This window comes from Cupressus sempervirens, chromosome 3, assembly GCF_028749045.1.
Source record: "Cupressus sempervirens isolate cs-2001-9-10 chromosome 3, ASM2874904v1, whole genome shotgun sequence".
Lineage (NCBI taxonomy): Eukaryota > Viridiplantae > Streptophyta > Pinopsida > Cupressales > Cupressaceae > Cupressus > Cupressus sempervirens.
Genome location: NC_143120.1, coordinates 192,669,832 through 192,692,727, shown reverse-complemented (window position 1 = coordinate 192,692,727; position 22,896 = coordinate 192,669,832). Strand labels below are relative to the sequence as shown.

Genomic DNA, 22,896 nt, shown 5'->3' with positions numbered 1-22,896 from the left:
ACAGTTGCCTTGAGCTCCACCGAAGTAGAATACATGGCAGCCTCCATGGGAGCACACGAAGCAGTATGGCTGAGAAAACTATTAGTTGGAAAGAAATTAGATTGATAAGTAGGAGATAATTTCCACAGCTAGTCAAATTGTGATGTGAATATCAGGATTTAACTGTGTGATTTTGAGTCAAACTCATTGACCCATGTTTCATGAGTAGTGATTCAACATGAATCCATCTCTCATGAGAATAAATGGAACACTTAGCACTCATTGGATCTAGGTGATGCTCACAGGGGTGAAGCACCGGGACTTCCCGAGAGGTCACCCATCCCAGTACTACTCCAGCCTGAGCGCGTTTAACTACAGAGTTTCCTCCATAGTTAAACCCAAAGCTTGCTTCACCCCTGTGAGCATCACCCCTGTGAGCATCACCTAGATCCAATGAGTGCTAAGTGTTCCATTTATTCTCATGAGAGATGGATTCATGTTGAATCACTACTCATGAAACATGGGTCAATGAGTTTGACTCAAAATCACACAGTTAAATCCTGATATTCACATCACAATTTGACTAGCTGTGGAAATTATCTCCTACTTATCAATTGATGAGCTTAAGGGGCTTTCTAATGAATGGTTCATAAGGCACAACACTTGGTGAAGGTTTTGCAAATGGGGTTGCAAGCTTTGGGTTTAACTATGGAGGAAACTCTGTAGTTAAGCGCGCTCAGGCTGGAGTAGTACTGGGATGGGTGACCTCCCGGGAAGTCCCGGTGCTTCACCCCTGTGAGCATCACCTAGATCCAATGAGTGCTAAGTGTTCCATTTATTCTCATGAGAGATGGATTCATGTTGAATCACTACTCATGAAACATGGGTCAATGAGTTTGACTCAAAATCACACAGTTAAATCCTGATATTCACATCACAATTTGACTAGCTGTGGAAATTATCTCCTACTTATCAATTGATGAGCTTAAGGGGCTTTCTAATGAATGGTTCATAAGGCACAACACTTGGTGAAGGTTTTGCAAATGGGGTTGCAAGCTTTGGGTTTAACTATGGAGGAAACTCTGTAGTTAAGCGCGCTCAGGCTGGAGTAGTACTGGGATGGGTGACCTCCCGGGAAGTCCCGGTGCTTCACCCCTGTGAGCATCACCTAGATCCAATGAGTGCTAAGTGTTCCATTTATTCTCATGAGAGATGGATTCATGTTGAATCACTACTCATGAAACATGGGTCAATGAGTTTGACTCAAAATCACACAGTTAAATCCTGATATTCACATCACAATTTGACTAGCTGTGGAAATTATCTCCTACTTATCAATTGATGAGCTTAAGGGGCTTTCTAATGAATGGTTCATAAGGCACAACACTTGGTGAAGGTTTTGCAAATGGGGTTGCAAGCTTTGGGTTTAACTATGGAGGAAACTCTGTAGTTAAGCGCGCTCAGGCTGGAGTAGTACTGGGATGGGTGACCTCCCGGGAAGTCCCGGTGCTTCACCCCTGTGAGCATCACCTAGATCCAATGAGTGCTAAGTGTTCCATTTATTCTCATGAGAGATGGATTCATGTTGAATCACTACTCATGAAACATGGGTCAATGAGTTTGACTCAAAATCACACAGTTAAATCCTGATATTCACATCACAAGAAATTAGATCCCACAGTGATTCATTGTGATAACCAAAGCTGCATAAGCTTTCCGCTAATCCGGTGTTTCACAATCGATCAAAGCACATCGAAACTCCATACCATTATATCGGAGACATGGTTGACAAGAATGTGATCAAGCTGATTTACATCAGCACTAATGATCAAAATGCTGATATTTTCACCAAGCCTTCTGCAAGGATGAAAATAGAGTACTTCAAAACTAAACTTGGTATGACAAATTTGTAATTACATTTGTAAATTTATATATATATATATTCATGAATATTGAAAATTAGATTGTTTGCAAACTTGTAAAATGAAAGGTGATGATCTTTTATATGTGTTTTAGGTCACTATTGTAAGGTGGCGATCTTATCAATAGTTGACCGACCTTTTGACACCAAAAGTGTTGAAGGAAAGTATTATCATTGTTTTTCAGGCCAGATTTTGCCGGACACATTGATAACTTTCGTGGTTCTTCGCGCTGGATTTTGCCGAACACCATAATTGATTAACCACAGTTAAGTGGTGTTTAAAACTTATATATATATATATATATATATATTTCAAATCCCTCATTGCTAAAGAGGGAGTGTTAAGAAAGAAAGTTGTTTAGTGAATTGAAACATCTATTGAAGAATTGATTATTCATATGTATCTATACATTATATATACACACACACACACATAATCTGCTATAACCTTATATTGCAAATACCAATTTTCGGTAAGAGTCTGTTCTTCCTACCTTGTCATTAATAAACCCAGAGATCATATTATTCATGTCGGTTCATACTCACCGATTACCATTGGGAGTCTTACCTTATGTTCACTCTGATTACTATCAGGTGTCTTGGTTTACAATCACTTCATTAGGATCAGGTTGGTTTCACGCCAATTAAATCGGTTACCCTATTTTGTCTAAACACACTGATTAATATCAGTTATCATGTGTTGTCTATAACACCAATTCAGTATCGGGTTGTCATGCTTTATTACCAATTGATGCAATTAAGGTAATGTTAAGACAAGATCACATAGGGTCATGTACCTACGTGATTATGCTTGAATATATATATATATATATATATATATATTTTGAAGATATCTTGAATTTACATAAATCATCAAGCTTTCTTATAATAAACTTCAACGTCTTCAGATTTAATTCCTCTCAAGTCAATAAATATAATTGCTTCGTCTCCACCAATAAGATCTATTAAACTTTACAGGCATGAATTAATTGGAACAAGAATTATATTGCCTAATTACACAATGCAATAGCTATAACAATGTGTTAGCAACCTGAAATGTAGTCGATGGAAAAAACATAATCTCTCTTATTACCTTGATGTCTGTATCCTTACGCTCAGCCCGATATTGATGTATAAACTTGGAGTTGTCACTCAAGAGTTTGTTGAAAAACTCCAATGCTGTACAGGGGAGTTCATCCTGTCACACATTCAGATAACCTCATAAACTCATTCATAATTTGTTATTGGATAACATAAATGAATGGCATACCAAACTGGACAAATAGGTTTCACTAAGTCACCTTTTTTATTTCAACCAAAACATCATCTTTAATAAAAGGTTGAAATGTCTTTGAAGCATCATGACGCGCAATCTCATCTCGGGATGCTATTGCCAACTGACTACTGGGTGCAGCCTTAATAGAGCTGCTATGTGCACGTAATGCAGACTGTTCATTTTCCTGTAATAAATCACCACAAGGTACGTTACCAATATTCACAATGCTAAAGCATCAAATTAACTTGCAGAAAAATGTCAAACTTCTCTAAATTACCAAAAGTGAGTATGATAAGATTGCAATTTTAATATCACATTGTTTTAAATAATGTAATCCCAACTAGAGCTTGGTCACATATAATCTTTTTGTCCTGGATTGGATGTAGGAGCATTGACAATTCAGATTTAACTGTGGTATTACATTTTTAGTTCCAACAGCTCCAAAAAACTGAAATGAGAAAAGGTGAGAAATTACGCAGAACATAATTGATATCTAATATGCTAATAACCATTATGAAAAAACTGTGACCTATGTACTGCTAATTACATTCTTCAAACTTCTACAAGATCTTTAAGATCATACATGCCTTTGAATCTTAAGTGACCCCAACTGATTGCATTAACTCCATTCTCTAATGCCGAAGACAACTGAGAGGTTGTTTTGGAGAAGTGAGGAATGGTGTGAGACAGACAGCCTCAATTTCCTTGTTGAGACTAATTTTCATTGTAGAAGATATAGCAATCAATAAGACAGAATTTAGGACAGTGCATTACCTTAGTAGAGGATAGTTGCTTTTGTTCCTCCATCAAGGTCTTTATGAATTTGTTGAATGGTTCTGTTCCCTCTTCACACTAGAATAGTTATTTCACCTGATTTTCTCTCTTGTTAAATTGGAGCACTCGAGGATTATATGCCTTCAAGATGACTTTGGATCTGACTGAAGGCAGATTTATACAGTAGGCAGGATTTCTGGTGCTCCACAATAATTTGAGGTATGCTGATTGAAGTGGACAAAGGCAAGCATGACAGACAACTAACCTCTGACAAATAGTAGAAAGCGAAAACAAGGAGTTCGGAGTAATCAGAGACCATTAGAGCCTATTGAAAGGAACATTTATGCTTTTCAAAATCAAATGCCTCTGGGAAATGGATAGAAAGGTGGTGCTGAATAATCTATGGTGTGGAAATTTTCTCATTTGTCTTGGTGGATAGTGGTGCCTTTCCCTTCCTACAATCATTAATGTTTTAAACACTTCACTGCACCCTTTTAAATTGGTTGCTAGTCGATGCTGACTTGATCCACACAACCTGCCATTGTGGAAACTGAAGAATAGAAAAATATTGACATGTTGCCTTGTCATAACTGTGAAAATGAGTTGCTTTGCAGAATATTAAGAAGATTGTTCGCTGTTTAAAAACAATGTGGGACACCATCTAGATGACTATTGATATGAGGATGAGGATGTGGCAGGAGGGGGTAAAAGATGCTTGAAGGAAAATGAAATGTGATAGGGTAGAGTGAGCAATGGTTCTGTGTCAAGCCTAAAAGCAATGGAGAAGAAAGTGGAAGAGAAGGCATATGAGATTGAGAAAGAGTAGGGCTTCTGAACCTTGAGCATTGGTTGCTAGGCTGATGCAAGCTGATGTAATGTCCCCATTTTCGGGTCCTCTAGCAATGCAGTTGTTGCTGACATCCTAAGTTTGTGCCAGCATTATTCAAGGGGTGTTTTGATTTTTTGGACTTGAATGACACTTTTAGATGCTATTTTTGGCTTCTAGTTTGGCCTCCAAGATTCTTGGAGGAAGCATCTGATTTTCGTAAGTTGCCCAATCGGATCACTCATCATCTTTTATCATCAGGACCACTCCTATGCTATCATATTTTAATTCTGATTCTTTTCACTCAATCCGCAAGTTGGATGTAATATTGGCTATAATTAAATTAAATTCAATAAGGTTTCTATTTTAAAGAAAATTGTCTAATGAGAACCTTAATATTATAGCTCAGTGGAACCGAGATGAGAATTTTTAAATCTTGAGCACATAAAACAGGAACCTTGTATGTCAATATATCATTATATTAATGAAAAGTCTTTTCTCGAGAAACAAGGGAGTTTAAATTACTAAAATAGCATAAAGTTTCTTTTGGAGGCAAAATGAAACAGAATTTTTTTTTTCCCTCGACATTAAAAGAGATGGTTATAAGAGGGAAAGGGGAAAAAATATTTATACTTGACATTAAAAATTCTCATGTTTGGCTTTCATTTACAGGAAATCTGAGGACGGAAACCCTTGGAGTTTCTTAGTGCTTTAAATGGGAACCCAAATTCAACTTAGGTGTGGATTTATCTAGAATTCAACATTTTGCTTCATTATCAAAATGTGGGGAGTTTCAACAAGAAATCTCTCTAGAGGGTTTGACAGGCAAAGTAAGGAAGTTTGTAGGCAAAAATCGGGACACCATTTGTTATTGTAATATGAAGTCATATGCTAAATGGAGAACTATTAACGAAGTCTATCTTCTGTTGTAATCTGAATGGTTGTATGAGTGCATCACAATCGCTATAATCAAGAAGATTTTTCTAGGAAGTCGGGTTTAGACCCTGGAGCTCAGGTCTGGGTTTGGATTCATCCGTGTCTAGATTCAAGCCCAGGTTCGCTTTGGGTCCAAGCAGGGTCCCTATTACGCGCCGTGGGTCTGCCTAGGTCCATGGACGAGTAGACCCAGGCGGACCCATAGTCCCCCTTGCATGGACACGGGTGTACCCACAATCCCCAACAAGGACCTTTCCTGGACCCACCACGGACCCAAACAAATCCAGGGGATCCGCAGCCCACAGGGCCTAAAAAGTGACTTAAAAAACATAAAACAACCAATTTTTTTGTTTGTGACCCTAAAAGAAGCCTAATAAGTCATTTTCTTTCTCATTTTGGTGTGGCCATTTTGCATGTTTTGAAGAGAAGGTTATAGAGATTGTTTGTGGAGTCTCAAATCCTTCTAATAACTAGTGTTGAGTGTTCCAGGTGTGCATTTGATCCTTCCCTTTGCTTTTTCAATAGTTTGTTTTTAGTTTTTTTATTGTTCTAATATTTTATCAAGTTTTTGGATAAGTTTTGAAATATATATATATATATATATATATATATATATATATATATATATATATATATATATATATAAATTGCAAGAATGAGTAGTCATAGTTCAGTGGGTGGGGAGGGATCCCAAAGATTTAAAATTGATAAAAGTTCTCCTTTGTGGAAGTATACAACAAGAATTGAGCAATGTGTTGGAGGGGGAGGGTATATATAGAAATGAAATTTTTGCCAAACCCAATATAGAAGCTTATATTACCGAGTTAAACATCATTTCATAGGCCCTGTGAGTCAAGCGATTAGCATGTGTGGGGCCCCCAAGTGGAGATGGGAAGCGGTTGTCGGCTTCTCAAATAGTAGGCATGTTAAAAGGACAACAAGAGGCTGATAGGTTAGTGTCAACGAGTAAAAAAGACAGAACAAAGCAAGAACCACCAACACCACCCTCTCAAATAGCCACTAGACAACATCACTTCCTACCTACCCCTTCTACGAATGAAAAAGAAATAGAAACACCCCCATCCCGCAAGAGAGGCCCATTAGATAAGGCATTTCAAAATGAATTGAGAGAAATCGCTGACATAAAAGTTAGGCGTTGCCTCTTTAGGAATGGTGTTCTATTCAATCTAGTGAGATCACCATATTGGAGAGGAATGCTGCAAGCAATAAATGAAGCACCTCGTGGTTACTGAGACCCTGGATATGAAAAGTTGAGGACCACCATATTGCATAATGAGAGAAAGAATGTAGACACCCTCCTCAACCCAATAAGAGATTCTTGGATCTAAACTGGGTTGAGTATTGTCCCTGATGGATGGAAAGATTGCAAAAACCATGCACTAATAAATGTGATTGTTGTCTCCTCCAAGGGGGAAATGTTTTTGAGGGTGAAGGGCATGTAAATGATGCAAATTTTATTGCCAGGCTTCTCATTGAATCCATAGAGTTTGTGGGAGTTGACAATGTTGTCCAAGTAATAACAGACAATGCTTAAGTTTGTAGGGCTTCAAGTGCTTTGCTAGAAGCACGATATGATTGTATCTTTTGGACACCATGCACCGTCCACTCCTTGACCTTGGTGATGAAAGCAATTGGCACCCAAATTGAATGGGTGAGAAAAGTGTATGAGGGTGAGGAGATCCAAATGTTTGTGACAAAGCACCATATGTCACAAGCAATTTTCAGAACTTTCTCCCGCTTGGAATTATCAAAGGAAAATTTTAAACTTTATTTAGTTTCATTTATCTTTTTCTGTTGTTCACACATTTGAAATTCGTTATTAACTTACAATTTGAATTAACATGGTAATAGGTTGTTGAAACAAGGTTTGCTTCACACACAATTACAACTTGTGAGGGTTAAACAAGCATTGTCCCAAATGGTTATTGGCAACCAATGGGGTGGACGGAAGCAAGCTAATACAACAAGGGCTAAAAATGTAAAGGATTTTGATCTTGAGTGATGATTTTTGGAATAAGGTGGAATATGTATTAGAATTCACCAAGCCCATCATGTCTATGCTTCGATTTTCCAACACTAATGATCCTCATTTTGGGGACATATATGATGACATGGATTCCATGCTAGAGAGAGTGAAAATGGCAAGTTCAAATTTTTATACAATACTTTATCCTTGTTTATTGAAAGATTTTGATTTTTTATTTTAATTAACACTATATCAAGATAACTTACATAAACATCATTTGACATCCTAGGTCATTTAGAGAAGTGATTAGGATCCTGAGGAAACCTTGTACAAAAAGGTGGAGAAAATTGTTCTGCATCGTTGGAACAAGATGACTATTGATGGAAATATTGTCATTGATGTCAAACAAGGAAGTTGTCATTGATATCAAACTATATTGTTCACAGGAAATGTTTCTTCTCTCAAGACTAATGCGGTTATAAAAAGATATATACACAGATACATAGAAGAAGTGATGGGAATATACAAAAACTTGATGGAGACAAAGATATCGTTAAATACTAACCTTCCACAAATAATTCCGCTATTCAGAATAAAACAAGAGAAATGGTTTGAAGAATTTTGCATAGCCTTATATTATTCACAACTCTAACAAGAAGCATGAACAACTATTTGAAAGTTTTGAAACCTACATGTGAACTCCTGCAAATTATCGTAACATATTTCTTGGGTGTCTGAACTATAAAAATATATGTGTGCATTTGCATTAAGAAATTTTTACGGCTAGAGAACGATATGGAGTACAAAGACAAATAGAAAGCTTATTAAATATTGGGTGCAGCTGACTTTGAAGACTTTGAAATACTTGAACAAATCATATAACAAAGTCATCATATTTATTATAAAATTTATTGAAAGCTAAAACTGTTGAAGCAATATCCCAATACGTGTCTCGAAAGTCATCAAAAGACATTGATTACATCAAGCGGCAATCTAGCCAGATGTTAAACTACATCAAAAAGTCTAAACCAAACAATGAAGACAAGCCTATATTGGATGCAAAAGAACTTTAGATTTGAACAAATTATAAAATTGATAATACAAATAGGGTCCGCATGATAACTGATAACCATAGAGTTTGTAAAATTCACTAGTGCTGGCAGTATCAAACGAATTGAGTCTAAAAAGATGCGAGTAATACCAATATGATGCAAACAAACGTAAGACAAAAGTAGAAACTTCATGAATCAATGGCAGGAAGGACACGGGATATCAGTTTTTGAAGACAATAGGAGGTATCGTATGGCTTCAATCTTGGATGTCTATGTGCATTCACTGAAGAGGAAACAACCTTCCGAGTGAGAGATTTAACTACAACATGAGAACAAATTGAAGGTGTAAAAATGTTTGAAATGGAAGCGTCAATGGTGATCACCAAAGACTAACACTCAACGAATGATGATATGTTGAGTAAAAAATGTTCGATCCTATTTTAAAAAGCGACGGCTTGAATAGATAAAGAAGGAATCCGCATCATATACTCTGTAGTGCTATGCCAAAAATAAAAGTATATACAACAGTAAAAGGAAACACAAAAAATGGAAGTGACACAATATAAAGATGAAATTAGCGATGGCAAACAATAAAGAAAATAATACTTGAAGTGGGTTTAAGTCAATGGCAACAATGATCACGGTCTCCATGTTTTGAGGCATCGAAAGTTTGCAATACACATACATATCCGAGTCAACTTGTTAATGAACAATGGAATATGTTGAAATAATATCAAGAAATAGATTGGTATTGGATGAAACATTAAAGGCATGTTGGAGAATCGCAACAATTAGAGAAACCTTTAGATCATCTATGGTTTGCCTACTGTCTGTAAGCATATGTTTGTTATTTATCTTTGGGTTTGTTTATGTATTGCCCTTGGATTGCTCGCGGATCGTTTTCTTATATTTGGTCAGGCAGACTTTCTTTAGCCTTAATTAGTTTCGTTTAAAAGGAAATATTGTTGTGATATGATGGTTAAATTTCTTTGAATTAACCTAGATGTATATGTATTCTTTTCGGTCTTCTTTGTGAAGGTCCTTTTATGATCTCTCCTTGCTTGTTTTGTATTATACTACATGTTATTCATGATCTTCATATCATTGGTATACTCATTTTTACATAAAAAGGAAATCAGACCCTTATTGAATCCTTGGATGCTTGAATCGTTATTTTAGCTCTATATGTTTTTTAACATGATTGATTGTCTAAGCTAATTAGGAGGTATGTGAGTTCGGTGTGGGAGGAATGCCATCACACAGGTGGTTTTTGCATCTATCTTAGGCGAATCAAGATAAACATAATAATTGTAACCATATTGATGCAATCTATTAGGGGTTTGCCCCTTTATGTATTGTAATTAAAACTTGTATGAATATTTGGTATTTTAACTGGGGTATGCCCCTTTTAAGATGTAATAACATAGGATGCTTGTCCCAAGCTAGACTGGAGATTTTCTTCTCCATTCTTTCCTACCAATGCCCGTTTAAATGGAGTCAAGCTTATGTAATTTTCTTATTAATTTAATAATATTAATCAAGGCCTTGGCCGTTTACTGATTAAAAAAAAAAAATTAGAGAAACCTTCAAGATGGAGATCACAAACAAATGGAAAAAGGCAGCGGTTCACAGATATAAATTAATTCATTAAAAAGCTCCAGATCATTAGACATAATAAGGATATTGAGTTTAATAAAGTTTGATATGATATGATAGATTTTAATGACGTCTATGAGGCTAAAGTAGCCTATGGGACCCACACAATCACCCTCCCAAGGTAGGAGTGGAACTAATCTAGCTCCAGAGTTTTGGTTAACTTGTCTCTCCTTCACTGAAGTTTGATATATTAAATGACTAAATTCATAAAATGAAAGGATGGCATTAACTAAGGATTAAATTAAATAAAAATATTTAGAGAAAAGAAAAGTCACACTCTTTCAATGAAAACACACTCTATTGATTTTTCAAATATATAAATATGTAATCATATCATTTGAAAAGTAGAGTGTGTGGAGATAGAATAATAATAATGAGAGAGATCTGAATATTGATAGAAAGAGTGACAGTGTGAGTACATGCAAGAAGAATAAAAAGAAGAGTGAAAATAAAGAAATATATGTATTCAGATTTAAATCTGATCTATAATATATGTTGGATAGATGACATAAAAAGAAGTATAATATCATGTAGATTGGGGACAGATATAAAATATATATTTATAAGACATATGCAGATAGAGAAGAAACAGATGCAAATTATAGAAAGGATGTGCTGACTTGAAGTAGAGATTTGATTGTCCATCATTAGTTGAAGCAAGCAACATAGACAAGGTGGAAAAGAGTTTGTGCATAGTGGGGGTTGGTGCTTACAAAGATGACAGTGGGAGTAGGAGTCTCCAGTGAGTCGGTGCTAATAAACATAGAGGTCGTAGCCTCTAGTAGCTCATAGCCTACAAAACATTGTAAAAGATCAAGTTTATATATAAAAAAATTATTTGTCGTGGTTTTCTCCCACATTGGGTTTCCATGTAAAATCTGTGTTATTGTGTTCATGTGCATAATTGTCTATTTCAATATTTAAGGTTATTTAAGCAATTGTTTGGATAGAAAGCTTTAAAATTGGCGAAGCTGTTATTAAATTGATTCACCCCACCTCTTAGTATAGTCGTGTGCTCTTCAACTACACCTTTACACCTCCTGGCATATGTACTTTCTCTTAGGTATTATAATGGTGAGATACTTTATATTCTTGGTAGAGTGGCACCATACAGAGATCTTGAAGTTGCTAGTGCGTATAAGAAGGCATTTATTAGACTCTTAAGCGATCTTGCGGTGGCATCAAATGTTAGAAGAGAGTTTGCAGACTTTGTCTCAGGAAAAAATGCTGACCCTAATGCAATCAATGACCAAAGTAGAATGGATGCCATTGGATGGTGGTACTTAAGTGAGGTTACATGTACCTCCAACCTCACGCCATTAAGATCTTGTCACAAGTATTTAAGTTTCTTATTTTTCTTGCATTTCTTTATGGCTACTTAGCTTGTAGAATTAGCACTCTAAAATTCCTATTGTATTATGATTTACAATTTCTAATTTTTTAAAATTTTGTTGGTTCTCTTTCTATGTCATGTACCCTTCTCGATTTTAGTTCCGAGCAACAGAATTAATCTATCTCCACATCTGAATAGATTAATATCAATTTAGCGCAGGATGCTCTCAAGTCACAATGAGGAATTTAATTTAATTTATTCCAAAACTTTATTAAATGAAGTAGAGCTAAGTCACTTTAATGTTTTTTTTTTAAAGTTTATTTACTTTATAATAGCTTTAAGTGACTACAGGACGAAAATGTCATTTAATCCCACATTCCTTGTACTTTGTACTTTCCCTCATTCCGACGCTATAGATGCACGTGTTTGCATTGGGATTATCACACAAAGATTTATGAAATCTAACACTGAGTTTTGGTTGCTTAAATGTGACTGGTTAAGTCTTGAGGACTAAAACCCTCAAGTCTGAGATTTTCAAGAAGGTTGGACATTCCCCTAATCTTCTTTCCTAGTTGATATGGATTTTTAGTTTTGGGGAAAAATCGGCAAGTAAGAAAGATTTCAGTGGAGCAAGTTCTAGAGGTAAGGGCTATCTGATTACTTTTCAGTCTGTAGTGCTCATTGTTAAAATCAAAATCTCTATCTATAGTCAGTCTGAAGAACTATCTTGGTTGAAATAATTAAAGAAAATTCGAAAGAGTCACAGGTTTTTTTGCATTACTGTTGGACGTCATTTTATGGAGACTCCTACTGTCGAAGTTATGCACAAGTCAGCTTGATACAGTTGGACGCCTTGGAGTATTTTCTCTACCTAGTCGGTTATGCTTGGTTGAGGACATTTGACCTTTGGCGGGTGGAAATATCAGTCGTCTCCAGTTGTAAAAATCGTGGGTTTGAAAAAAAAAACGTCAACTATATATATTGCCACAAGGTGTTCACGTCTGACCATTTCATGCACGGGTTGGTTATTCCCACCATTCGGCATTTATAAGGATACCAACAGGGCGTGGTTGAAGACTTATTGCATTGAGACAAGGTTTATTTTCTAAGTCGCGATCGGCCGTCTAGATTGTTGTGGTTAAGTTTTCAGTCGGGCTATGATAAATACGCGAGTTGGCTTTCAAATCGTGGTTAGTCGGGTTACCAACAACTCTTAGGAAAATACATACTGCCGACAAAATTCTGGGCGTGTTATACTTTAGCAGTTTGAAGAAGGAGCAGACTTGGTTGCACAGTTCTTTCAGATGACTATGGAGTAAGAGGTCTGTATGTTCCATCATATGTCCATTTTGGAATATTTGTGAAATGGTCAGTTGTTTCAAACTTTGCTGAATATTATATTAAGTGTGAACTCATTCGAACTTAAGTCTGGAAGAAAGAATGTTTGTAATGCTGTAACCTTGTTATGTTCCAATATAAAAACACTTCTAGTGCTGTTAAGTTACTAGATAGTTACAAATCTATGGAGTGCTCCTAACTGTTTGACATAATGCTTCCTTGCACTATCCTATAGTTTGTTATTTCTAACAATTGGTGATCAGTATAGCACTTCCTAAAATTTTATACAGAGTGACTGTGAACTGTTTGACGAAAATTTCATCTCAGTTTTACATCAGCATTGTCAAAGTTAAGGGTAGAATATTACAGTGGTATCAGAGCTACAGACCCTGCCAGCGTGTGGGAAAAACTATTTTTGTAGGTTCATGAATGAGTAAAAGGTAGTATACATTACGTCATCTTTAGCCGGAAAAGACAGAATCTTCAGAACATCTTGTAGTGGAAGATAGTTATTTGGTAGATGAGGACATAAGTTTTGGGCTAGAAGTACAAGTTGAACAAACCACTAGAATTGAACAGGTTCAGGAACAAGCACCAATTTCTCCAATGGCACGAAATGATGAAGCAGTGGATAGGGAAGTAATGGACACCTTGCGGGCCATTAGAGAGGGGCAAAATAACCTTGCTATAGCTTTATAGTAGCTCACAGGTGCCATGCAGCAATTAGCTCCTGTAAATAGGGGAGCACCCAGCCACCACAGTGGGGGTGGTAGCATAGTAGGATCACCTTGTGCAGCAAGGACTCCTACTCGGAATACATATAGACCCTTGATGCCCATTTTTGTGAAAAATAATGCTGAAGATGTAATGGGCACCCCTGAATGTCCCATTAAACTAAACCAAATTGCTGAAAGGAATTATGTCAAATAGTTTGCATTCAACCTCTTATTTCTCCGTTTAATGTTTTAAACCCCTTATAACTTTGGAAATTAAACGTTTATTTGTTTGTTGTGTTTTGTGCATGGAGTTGGTATCATACAACATAAACAAGAAAGAAACTACAATAATATGCAAAGTGGAAATGAATTGCTGCCAATAAAATGTTATTTTCAGAAATTCATAAAACCAAATACATGGCAGATTTATCAACTCACTAATTAACATAATACTCCAGCCCATGCTTTCGAACTTGCTGCTACAGTGCCGCATAATTAGTGCTGCTACAGTACTTTGTCCTTCAATCAGTCCACTACCTTCGTAATATCATTCCCTCAAAGCAGCATAAGCGTTGGACAAGTAGTGAAGAAGATATGAGCAAAATACCAAATCTACCTGTAGCTGGAAATGCAACTAAACTGCTTGATAATGAAGCCGATAACAAAGAATTCCAAAGGCCAAACCCCAAGTGAATGACGTCTAGAATGTTACAAGAGAGGATAAACGTCCTCAAATGCCAAGAACGGAGCTGCAACTCACACACCAATTTCTTCTTATATTCAACCTGTCTAATGAAGCCACAAATGCTTCCTTTTATTCTATTTCCAAGGGTCCGCTCAACTCGTATGGGCAATGTGGGATAAAAGATGTGTAATATATAAAACATATATTAAAATACCCCTTATGTCTCCCTTGGGTACACATCCCCATAAAATAAATATTAAAGTAACACTTTAATATTTTACAATTAAATTAGACGTTACTTTAATAAAACTTCAGGCATTAAAATGTATTAGCAATCTGACTCCAAATAATGCGACTGATAGCTCATCAGAAAGCTCTCACCGAGGAGTATCAAATCCAATCACCAAAATTGACCAGCACTGTGTCCTGCCGACTTACTAAAAATAGTAAGTATGCCTAAAACTGAGTAAATCAACTTCGTTTTGGCCCAAACTGGAAATGGCTAGGCCAAAACACTCCAGGATCCCATTAAACCCTTCGTTAGCCCTCGGGACCATGTAGAACAAAGCTAACGCACACACACTTGGTCAACTGCTAAAATGGGGACATTACAGTCCGCCCCCCTTGAAATTGCTTGTCCTCAAGCAATCTCAGTCCAGCCTGCTGAATAACTTGTTCACTCTCCCATGTAGAATCTTCCTCTGGCAGGTCTTTCCATCTGACCAAATACTCCTTCACTATCCTATTTCTAAGCTTCCTCTCTCTAGTGTCCAGAATAGCCTCGAGTACTAACACAAGCTTCCCCTCCTCATCCAAAGGGTGCAAATCTGCAGAAGGCACTACACTTTGACCAATGGCTTTCTTAAGCCTAGACACATGAAACACATTGTGCACTCGATTGCCCTCTGGAAGCTCAAGCTCATAGGAGACTTTGCCCACTTTGCGAATCACCCTGTAGGGACCATAAAATCTAGGTTTCAACTTTTCAGCTCCGCTCTTCTTGAGCGATGACTGTCTATATGGTTGTAGCCTCAAGTAAACCATATCCCCTACCTCGAAGCTACGCTCTATTCGGTGCTGATCAGCATACAATTTCTGTTGATTCTGGGCCTGTTGTATATTCTCTTTGAGCACTTTCAAGGTGTCCTGACTATCCTGCAATAAGTTTTGGGCTTTGGGCACTCTACTGTCCCCCAAAACTAAATCCATGAAGCTAGGTGCTTCATAACCATAGAGTGCCATGAAACGAGTCATCTTGATGGACATATGATAAGTGGTGTTATAACAATACTCTCCCATATGCAACCATTTGATTCAAGCCTTTTGTTGTGCAGTTACATAATTCCTCAAATATCCTTCCACCCATTTATTCACAATCTCTGTTTGCCCATCTGTTTGTGGATGATAACTAGTGCTAGGTGTAAGATCTGTACCACACAACCTAAACAACTCTTGCCAAAAAACACTCATAAACTTACTATCCCGGTCGCTGACAATGAATCAGGGCAACCCATGTAACCTGAATATCTCTCTAAAGAAAAGATTTGCCACTTGTGTTGCTGTGTAAGTGGACGGAATAGCAAAGAAGTGAGCAAACTTCGTCAAGCAGTCCACCACCACATAGACGCAATCCCTTCCCTGCACTCGTGGTAAACCAGTGATGAAGTCCATCAAAATACTTTCCCATTTCCTATCAGGAATGGGCAAGGGCTGTAATAAACTTGCAGGAAATGTGTGCTCTCCCTTATTCTGTTGACAAACCACACACTCCCTGACATACCTCTGAACATAATCCTTGAGCCCTTTCCATGAAAATCGCTCTCGGATCTGCCTATAGGTCTTGAAGACCCCCGAATGTCCAACTGTGGGCGCATCATGAAATGCCTTCAGTATCGCCTCTCTCAAATGTGATGAGGGAATCAAATAAACCCTGTCCTGAACTCTGATCAATCCATCTATCACCTCATAGCGATCATCCTGTATGGTACTTGAAATCAATTCAGAAGCCCAAGCATCTCCGACATACTCTGCTATAATCCGATCTCTCCAATCTCCTGAAATCTTTGCCAGAGCACATAAGTGAGGTCTCCGAGATAAGGCATCAGCGACCACATTTTTCTTACCTTTGACAAACTCTATGTCAAAGTCATAAGCCTGCAATTTAGTCACCCATTTTTGTTGCCAGTCATTAAGATCATGCTGGCTCATGAAGTATTTAATACTGTTATGATCAATCTTGATCACAAAACGTCCACCTACCAAATATGATCGAAATTTGGCCAATGCATGCATTATGGTCAACATCTCCTGGTCATAGACAGAATAACTCCTCTCAACTCTCTGGAGCTTCCTACTCTCGAATGCAATGGGATGCTTCTCCTGCATCAATACTGCTCCAATCCCATCACCTGATGCATCACAATGAAGCTTAAAAGGCTTCGTGAAATCCGGTAGAGCTAGAACTGGACATGAAGACATTACCTGCTTGAAATGCTCAAAACACCTCTGTGCTGCCCCTGTCCACACGAAGGCTCCCTTCCTGGTAAGATCTGTCAAGGGTGTAGCAATTTGTGAGAATCCCTTAACAAACCTCCTATAAAAACCACATAAACCAAAGAATCCCTTAAGCTGTGTAAGGTTTGTGGGAGTAGGCCACTCTACAATAGCTCTAATCTTTTCGGGATCAACCCGAACGCCATCTGCACTAATGATATGCCCAAAGTAAAGAAGCTCAGTCATGCCAAACTCACATTTAGATTCCTTGGCATACAATGACTCTCTCTCCAGAATAGATAACACCTCCTCCAGATGATGTAAGTGCTCTTCCCAGGTCTTACTGAAGACCAAGATGTCATCAAAGAAGATCAAGACAAATCTCCTCAACTGCTTCCTGAATACCTGGTTCATACAACTCTGAAATGTAGCGAGTGCATTGGTTAGACCAAATGGCATAACCATGAACTCAAAGTGGCCATAATGACATTGGAGGGCTGTTTTTTCAATGTCCTTTGCTCTCATCCTGATCTGATGGTATCCAGATCGCAAATCAATTTTGGTGAAGAAGCATGCCCCATGCAACTCATCAATCAGCTCATCAATCCTAGGAATGGGATACCTGTTTTTAATTGTTTTCTTATTCAATGCCCTGTAATCGATGCACATGCGCATCGTCCCATCCTTCTTCTTTACCAATACTACGGCTAAAGCAAAGGGGCTCTTACTGGGCCTGATATGCCCCATCTCCAACAAATCCTTAATCGCCTTCTCTATCTCATCATTGTGTTTCTTAAGATGACGATAGGGAGTAATCATAACTGGTTTGGCTCCCTCCTCGAGCTCAATAACATGTTCCAGCCCTCTATCAGGAGGAACCCATGAGGAATATCGCTAAATACTTTAGCGTGTCTATCAAGTATCTTCTGGATATCTGGTGGATGACTCTTTTCTTGTGGCTCTGGTGAAGTTGGCATAATGTAGCACTCTGCCGCCCACTCTATGTCATCATGACGAAAAAGTCTCTGCATTCTCCTCAAGGACACTACTCTGCAACCTCCATCTGAAAGTCCTCTAAGTACCACAATTCTGCCCTCATGCTGGAATCTCATCTCCAATTTCGCTAGGTTGAGTGTGAACTCAACTAGTGAAGCCATCCATGTCATGCCGAGGATGACATCATAATCTCCCATGTCCACAACATAGAACTCATCCTCCAACTCGTAGCCATCTCCAAACCTAATGCGAAGATTAGATATCTTCTGAGTGCATAATAATTTATCACCGTTAGCCACCATAACTCTAAACCCATCATGCTCCTCTGTCTGTAACCCTCTCCTGGCTACCAACTGTTTATCTATGAAGTTATGTGTAGCCCCAGTGTCAATAAGAGATATCACTTTTTGCCCCTGGATAGTACCCCTGACCTTAAATGTGATTGCCTTTTGGGCCCCTGTCAAGCGTGCCAACGATCTATCATCCTTAGGAATGCTGCTCTCCTCTATAGTGTTACCCTCATCTGAATCGGAGTGCTGATTCTCCCCCTCTGACTCTGACTCTTCTGCTGAAAAATACTCCATTTGATTTGCCTTAGCCTTGAGAGAACATTTATGAGATAAGTCCCAAGGCTCTCTACAATGGAAGCACAGCTTCTTCTTTCGAAGTTCATTCAAGGTTTCATTGTCTAGTCCTTTTGATCCTTCTTTGGGTTTGCTATACTCTTTCTGAAACGGTTTTTTGTCTTTGTCCTTGCGGTAGGAAGAATCTGTTGAATGGTTTTTTCCTTTGTATACCGAAGGGGCTAAATCTCGTGCCTTTTTAGTTGCTCCAGCTAAGGTGAGTGGATCATGTCCCTTCACCCAACCTCGTAATGGATCAGCAAGACCATCACAAAATAACACCACCAATCTCCTAGGAGAGATATCAATAACAAGTATAGACAAGCGCTAAAACTCGGCAATGTAAGCATCCACAGAACCTGACTGTTTTAACTGTGCGAGCTCCTTGAAATGTAACTCGGGATCTCTAGTGTCAAATCTCTCAATCAATGTTTCGGTGAATTCCTCATAGGATGTAATCTGATTATGCCCCAAAGTCATCATGCCATGATGCCACCATTCATGTGCAACGCCATCCAAGTGCATAGCCGCATACTTGATAGCCTCCTCCTCAGGCATAGGATTTAGCTGCAAGTATGTATCTACCTTCTGCACCCAAGCTCGTGCAGTCATCTTCCCTGAAGCATCATAATAAGGTAAAGAAAGTTTTCCAACTTTCTTTTTCAGCTCAAAGTTTTGATTCCTCCCTCCTGCTCTAGGCATGTGTCTCATCCTCAAGTCCATATAATCTCTGAGGGAAATATCCGCCTGAAACTCCGGTCCACTAGCCTCCCAGTCCCTCCTGAACTGATCCTGTAACTCGGTAATCTGCGGTTCGTTTACTGATTGAACCGGATCTCTGGGTGGGAAAGTGGGTAGAAGAGGTCTCAAGCTCACAGTCCGCGTTGGGCGTGCAACATGTCTAAAGTTATCAGCCTCATTCCCATTGTTGCCGTGTCCATTATTACCATTAATGTTATTCTCAGGACCATTGTTGTTTCCTTGGCCTCCATGGTTATTGTTCCCCTCATTGTTATTGTTTCTGTTGTTGGCATCACCTGAATTAATATTGACACCCATCTGTCTAGCCATGAGCTGCAACATCATGTCCATTCGCCTATTCTGCTCCTGCTGCATATGCTGCCCCTGCTCTAATGTATCCAGTAACTGTCTAAGCATTACCTCCCCCTGATCTGGACCGGCATTCCTACCTCCGCCTAATCCTGTATTCCTGTCATCTCGATCACCCATATTGTTGTCCTGATCAAAGAATAATTCCTCTGTGTCTGTATGGTTGGATTCAATGTCCACCTGCACGGATGTACTAGACTGTTTGCTTTGCAAGTCTGAAATCCTATTTTGTCTTGCTTTGGTATCATGGAAATTATAAGGCCCCTGTTGCATGCTCAAACATAAATGCTTAGCCTGTTTTTTTATTTATTTATTTCTGATTTTAGTGTTTTGACATTTCGTCAAACACTTTTCCCTCTATCCGGCTGTTCCAAATTCCCTATAAGACCTCCACAGGATGGCAGGACTTATAGCTCTGATACCACTGTAATGGGCACCCCTGAATGTTCCATTAAACCAAACCAAATTGCTGTAAGGAATTATGTCAAACAGTTTGCATTCAACCTCTTATTTCTCCATTTAATGTTTTAAACCCCTTATAACTCCGGAAATCAGACATTTATTTGTTTGTTGTGTTTTGTGCATGGAGTTGGTATCATACAACATAAACAAGAAAGAAACTACAATAATATGCAAAGTGGAAATGAACTGCTGCCAATAAAATGTTATTTTCAGAATTCATAAAACCAAATACATGGTAGATTTATCAACTCACTAATTACTTCAGCATTATTGACATAATACTCCAGCCCATGCTTTCGAACTTGCTGCTACAGTGCCGCATGAATAGTGCTGCTACAGTACTTTGTCCTTCAATCAGTCCACTACCTTCGTAATATCATTCCCTCAAAGCAGCATAAGCGTCAGACAAGCAGTGAAGAAGATATGAGCAAAATACCAAATCTGCCTGTAGCTGGAAATGCAACTAAACTGCCTGCTAATGAAGCCGATAAGAAAGAATTCCAAAGGCCAAACCCCAAGGGAATGACGTCTAAAATGTTACAAGAGAGGATAAACGTCCTCAAATGCCAAGAACGGAGCTGCAACTCACACACCAATTTCTTCTCATATTCAACCTATCTAATGAAGCCATAAATGCTTCCTTTTATTCTATTTCCAAGGGTCCGCTCAACTCGTATGGGCAATGTGGGATAAAAGATGTGTAATATATAAAACATATATTAAAATACCTCTTATGTCTCCCTTGGGTACACATCCCCATAAAATAAATATTAAAGTAACACTTTAATATTTTACAATTAAATTAGACGTTACTTTAATAAAACTTCAGGCATTAAAATGTATTAGCAATCGGACTCCGAATAATGCGAGTGATAGCTCATTGGAAAGCTCTCACCGAGGAGTATCAAATCCAATCACCAAAATTGATCTGCACTGTGTCCTGCCGACTTACTAAAAATAGTAAGTATGCCTGAAACTGAGTAAATCAACTTCGTTTTGGCCCAAACTGGAAATGACTAGGCCAAAACACTCCAGGATCCCATTAAACCCTTCGTTAGCCCTCGGGACCATGTAGAACAAGGCTAACGCACACACACTTGGTCAACTGCTAAAATGGGGACATTACAGAAGAAGAAGTGGCTCAACTTGCAGCTCCAGCTTTGTTACCTGATAATGTTATAGCAATTTATGATGAGTGGGATTTACTTCCGGATCCAATCAAACAAAATTTGACTTTTAATCAATATATGAACCAAAAGAGGGAAGCTGAGAGACCCCAACATGATAAGAGGCCTAGGTTGCAAAACAAGGATCTTAAACATGCTATGAACAAATTAACACTTCCCACTTTTGATGGCAGCAATAAAACTACAGCTAGGGCATGAATTCATAAGTTGGATACTTACCTAACACTGATGTATCTTGAGGGAGCAGCCTATGATTGGTGGCATCATGGACTAGTTATCTAGAATCACGGACTCATCACTTCATACGAGGTTTTCAACTCAAAGCTGATTACTCGTTTTGACAGGAAGGATATCGAGGTTTACTACAGGGATTTGGCCCAGTTACAGTAGAGCGAGACTTTAGATCACTATATAGACAAGTTTCAGCAGATATCAGTGATGGTACCGGATATGTCCGAATAATGCAAGGTGATGTTATTCACAGAAGGATTACAGGACAGATTTAGGGGTTTGGTTAAAGTCCTAAAACCAAACACCTTGGATGAAGCCATTAAGATTGCTCACGATTTGGACTCACCTAAATCACTGTTACAGCCTCGTAAGAAATCCTATAAAGGATCCATGTCTTTTAAGGGAAAAAAAAAACAGCAGAAGACAAACACCCCCAGATTGGATTTTGAGACATGCAATGAACTGAGGAGAAAGAAGTTATGTTTTACTTGCAGGGAGCCTTGGACTCCTGATCACGGATGCTTGGGTATAGGCAAAATCCACTACGTTGAGGTCCATTCTGAGGAGGAGGAAGGGGTAGAAGAGCCAAGGGAAGGTGATAATAGTGTGGACAGCAAGGAGGAGGAGGAAGTTGAGGGGCAGCCCGGTAAAGATAAGAAAAAACAAACCCCAGTTGAGCAACCTCCTGTTCTAGCTACCCGTTTGAGTGATTCAGCATGTCATCCTTTTAGGGTGAAAGGGGTTGTTAGAGGCCAGCATATTATTTGCCTTTTAGATACAGGAGCCGCGCATAATTTTATCAGTATGCAAATGGTATCTAGGAGGGGTTTACAGACAGTGGCCATACCCGAGTTTGATGTTAAGGTAGCTGGTGGAGAAGTTTTGAGCTGCACAAAGATGGTAGTCGACCTTTAGATTTAGTTTGATGGTTATCTTCTAGAGTCTGATTTTTACGTGGTTTATCTAGATGGATTGGATACTATTTTGGGAAGACAATGGTTGAGTACTCTCCGTAGGTATACATTTGATCATGAGACTATGCAGCTGGAGTTCTTACAGGATGATAGATTGGTGATCCTTAGAGCTATATCTGATAGTAGTCCCAGGGTGATTTCAGCTCACAGGATGGAGACTATTTTGAGACATGATGATATAGAGTGGGCTACTCAGTGCTTCATTTCATCCAGGGAGACACAGGGTACAGGACAGCGTTATCACTGTGACATACAAATAGTTATAGATAAGCATAGGAGAGTGTTCGAGGATATTCCTCCTGGGATTCCTCCAGATAGAGGATTTGAGCATATTATTGAGC

The 22,896-nt window shown here is 38.4% G+C and overlaps 1 protein-coding gene across 7 annotated transcripts in view; it reads right to left on the bottom strand.

Annotated features, from left to right (window-relative positions):
- The window catches only part of LOC149565466 (BAG-associated GRAM protein 1-like), a 290,284-nt gene that overhangs the window by 48,823 nt on the left and 218,565 nt on the right, over nucleotides 1–22,896 (bottom strand). For all 7 annotated transcript variants that reach the window (XM_089819001.1, XM_089818998.1, XM_089819002.1 and 4 more), the window contains 2 exons: nucleotides 3,202–3,360; nucleotides 2,994–3,098 (listed from right to left, as the gene is read on the bottom strand). In XM_089819001.1, coding sequence (XP_089675127.1) covers nucleotides 2,994–3,098; nucleotides 3,202–3,360 — 264 coding nt within the window. The remainder of the gene's footprint in view (nucleotides 1–2,993; nucleotides 3,099–3,201; nucleotides 3,361–22,896) is intronic.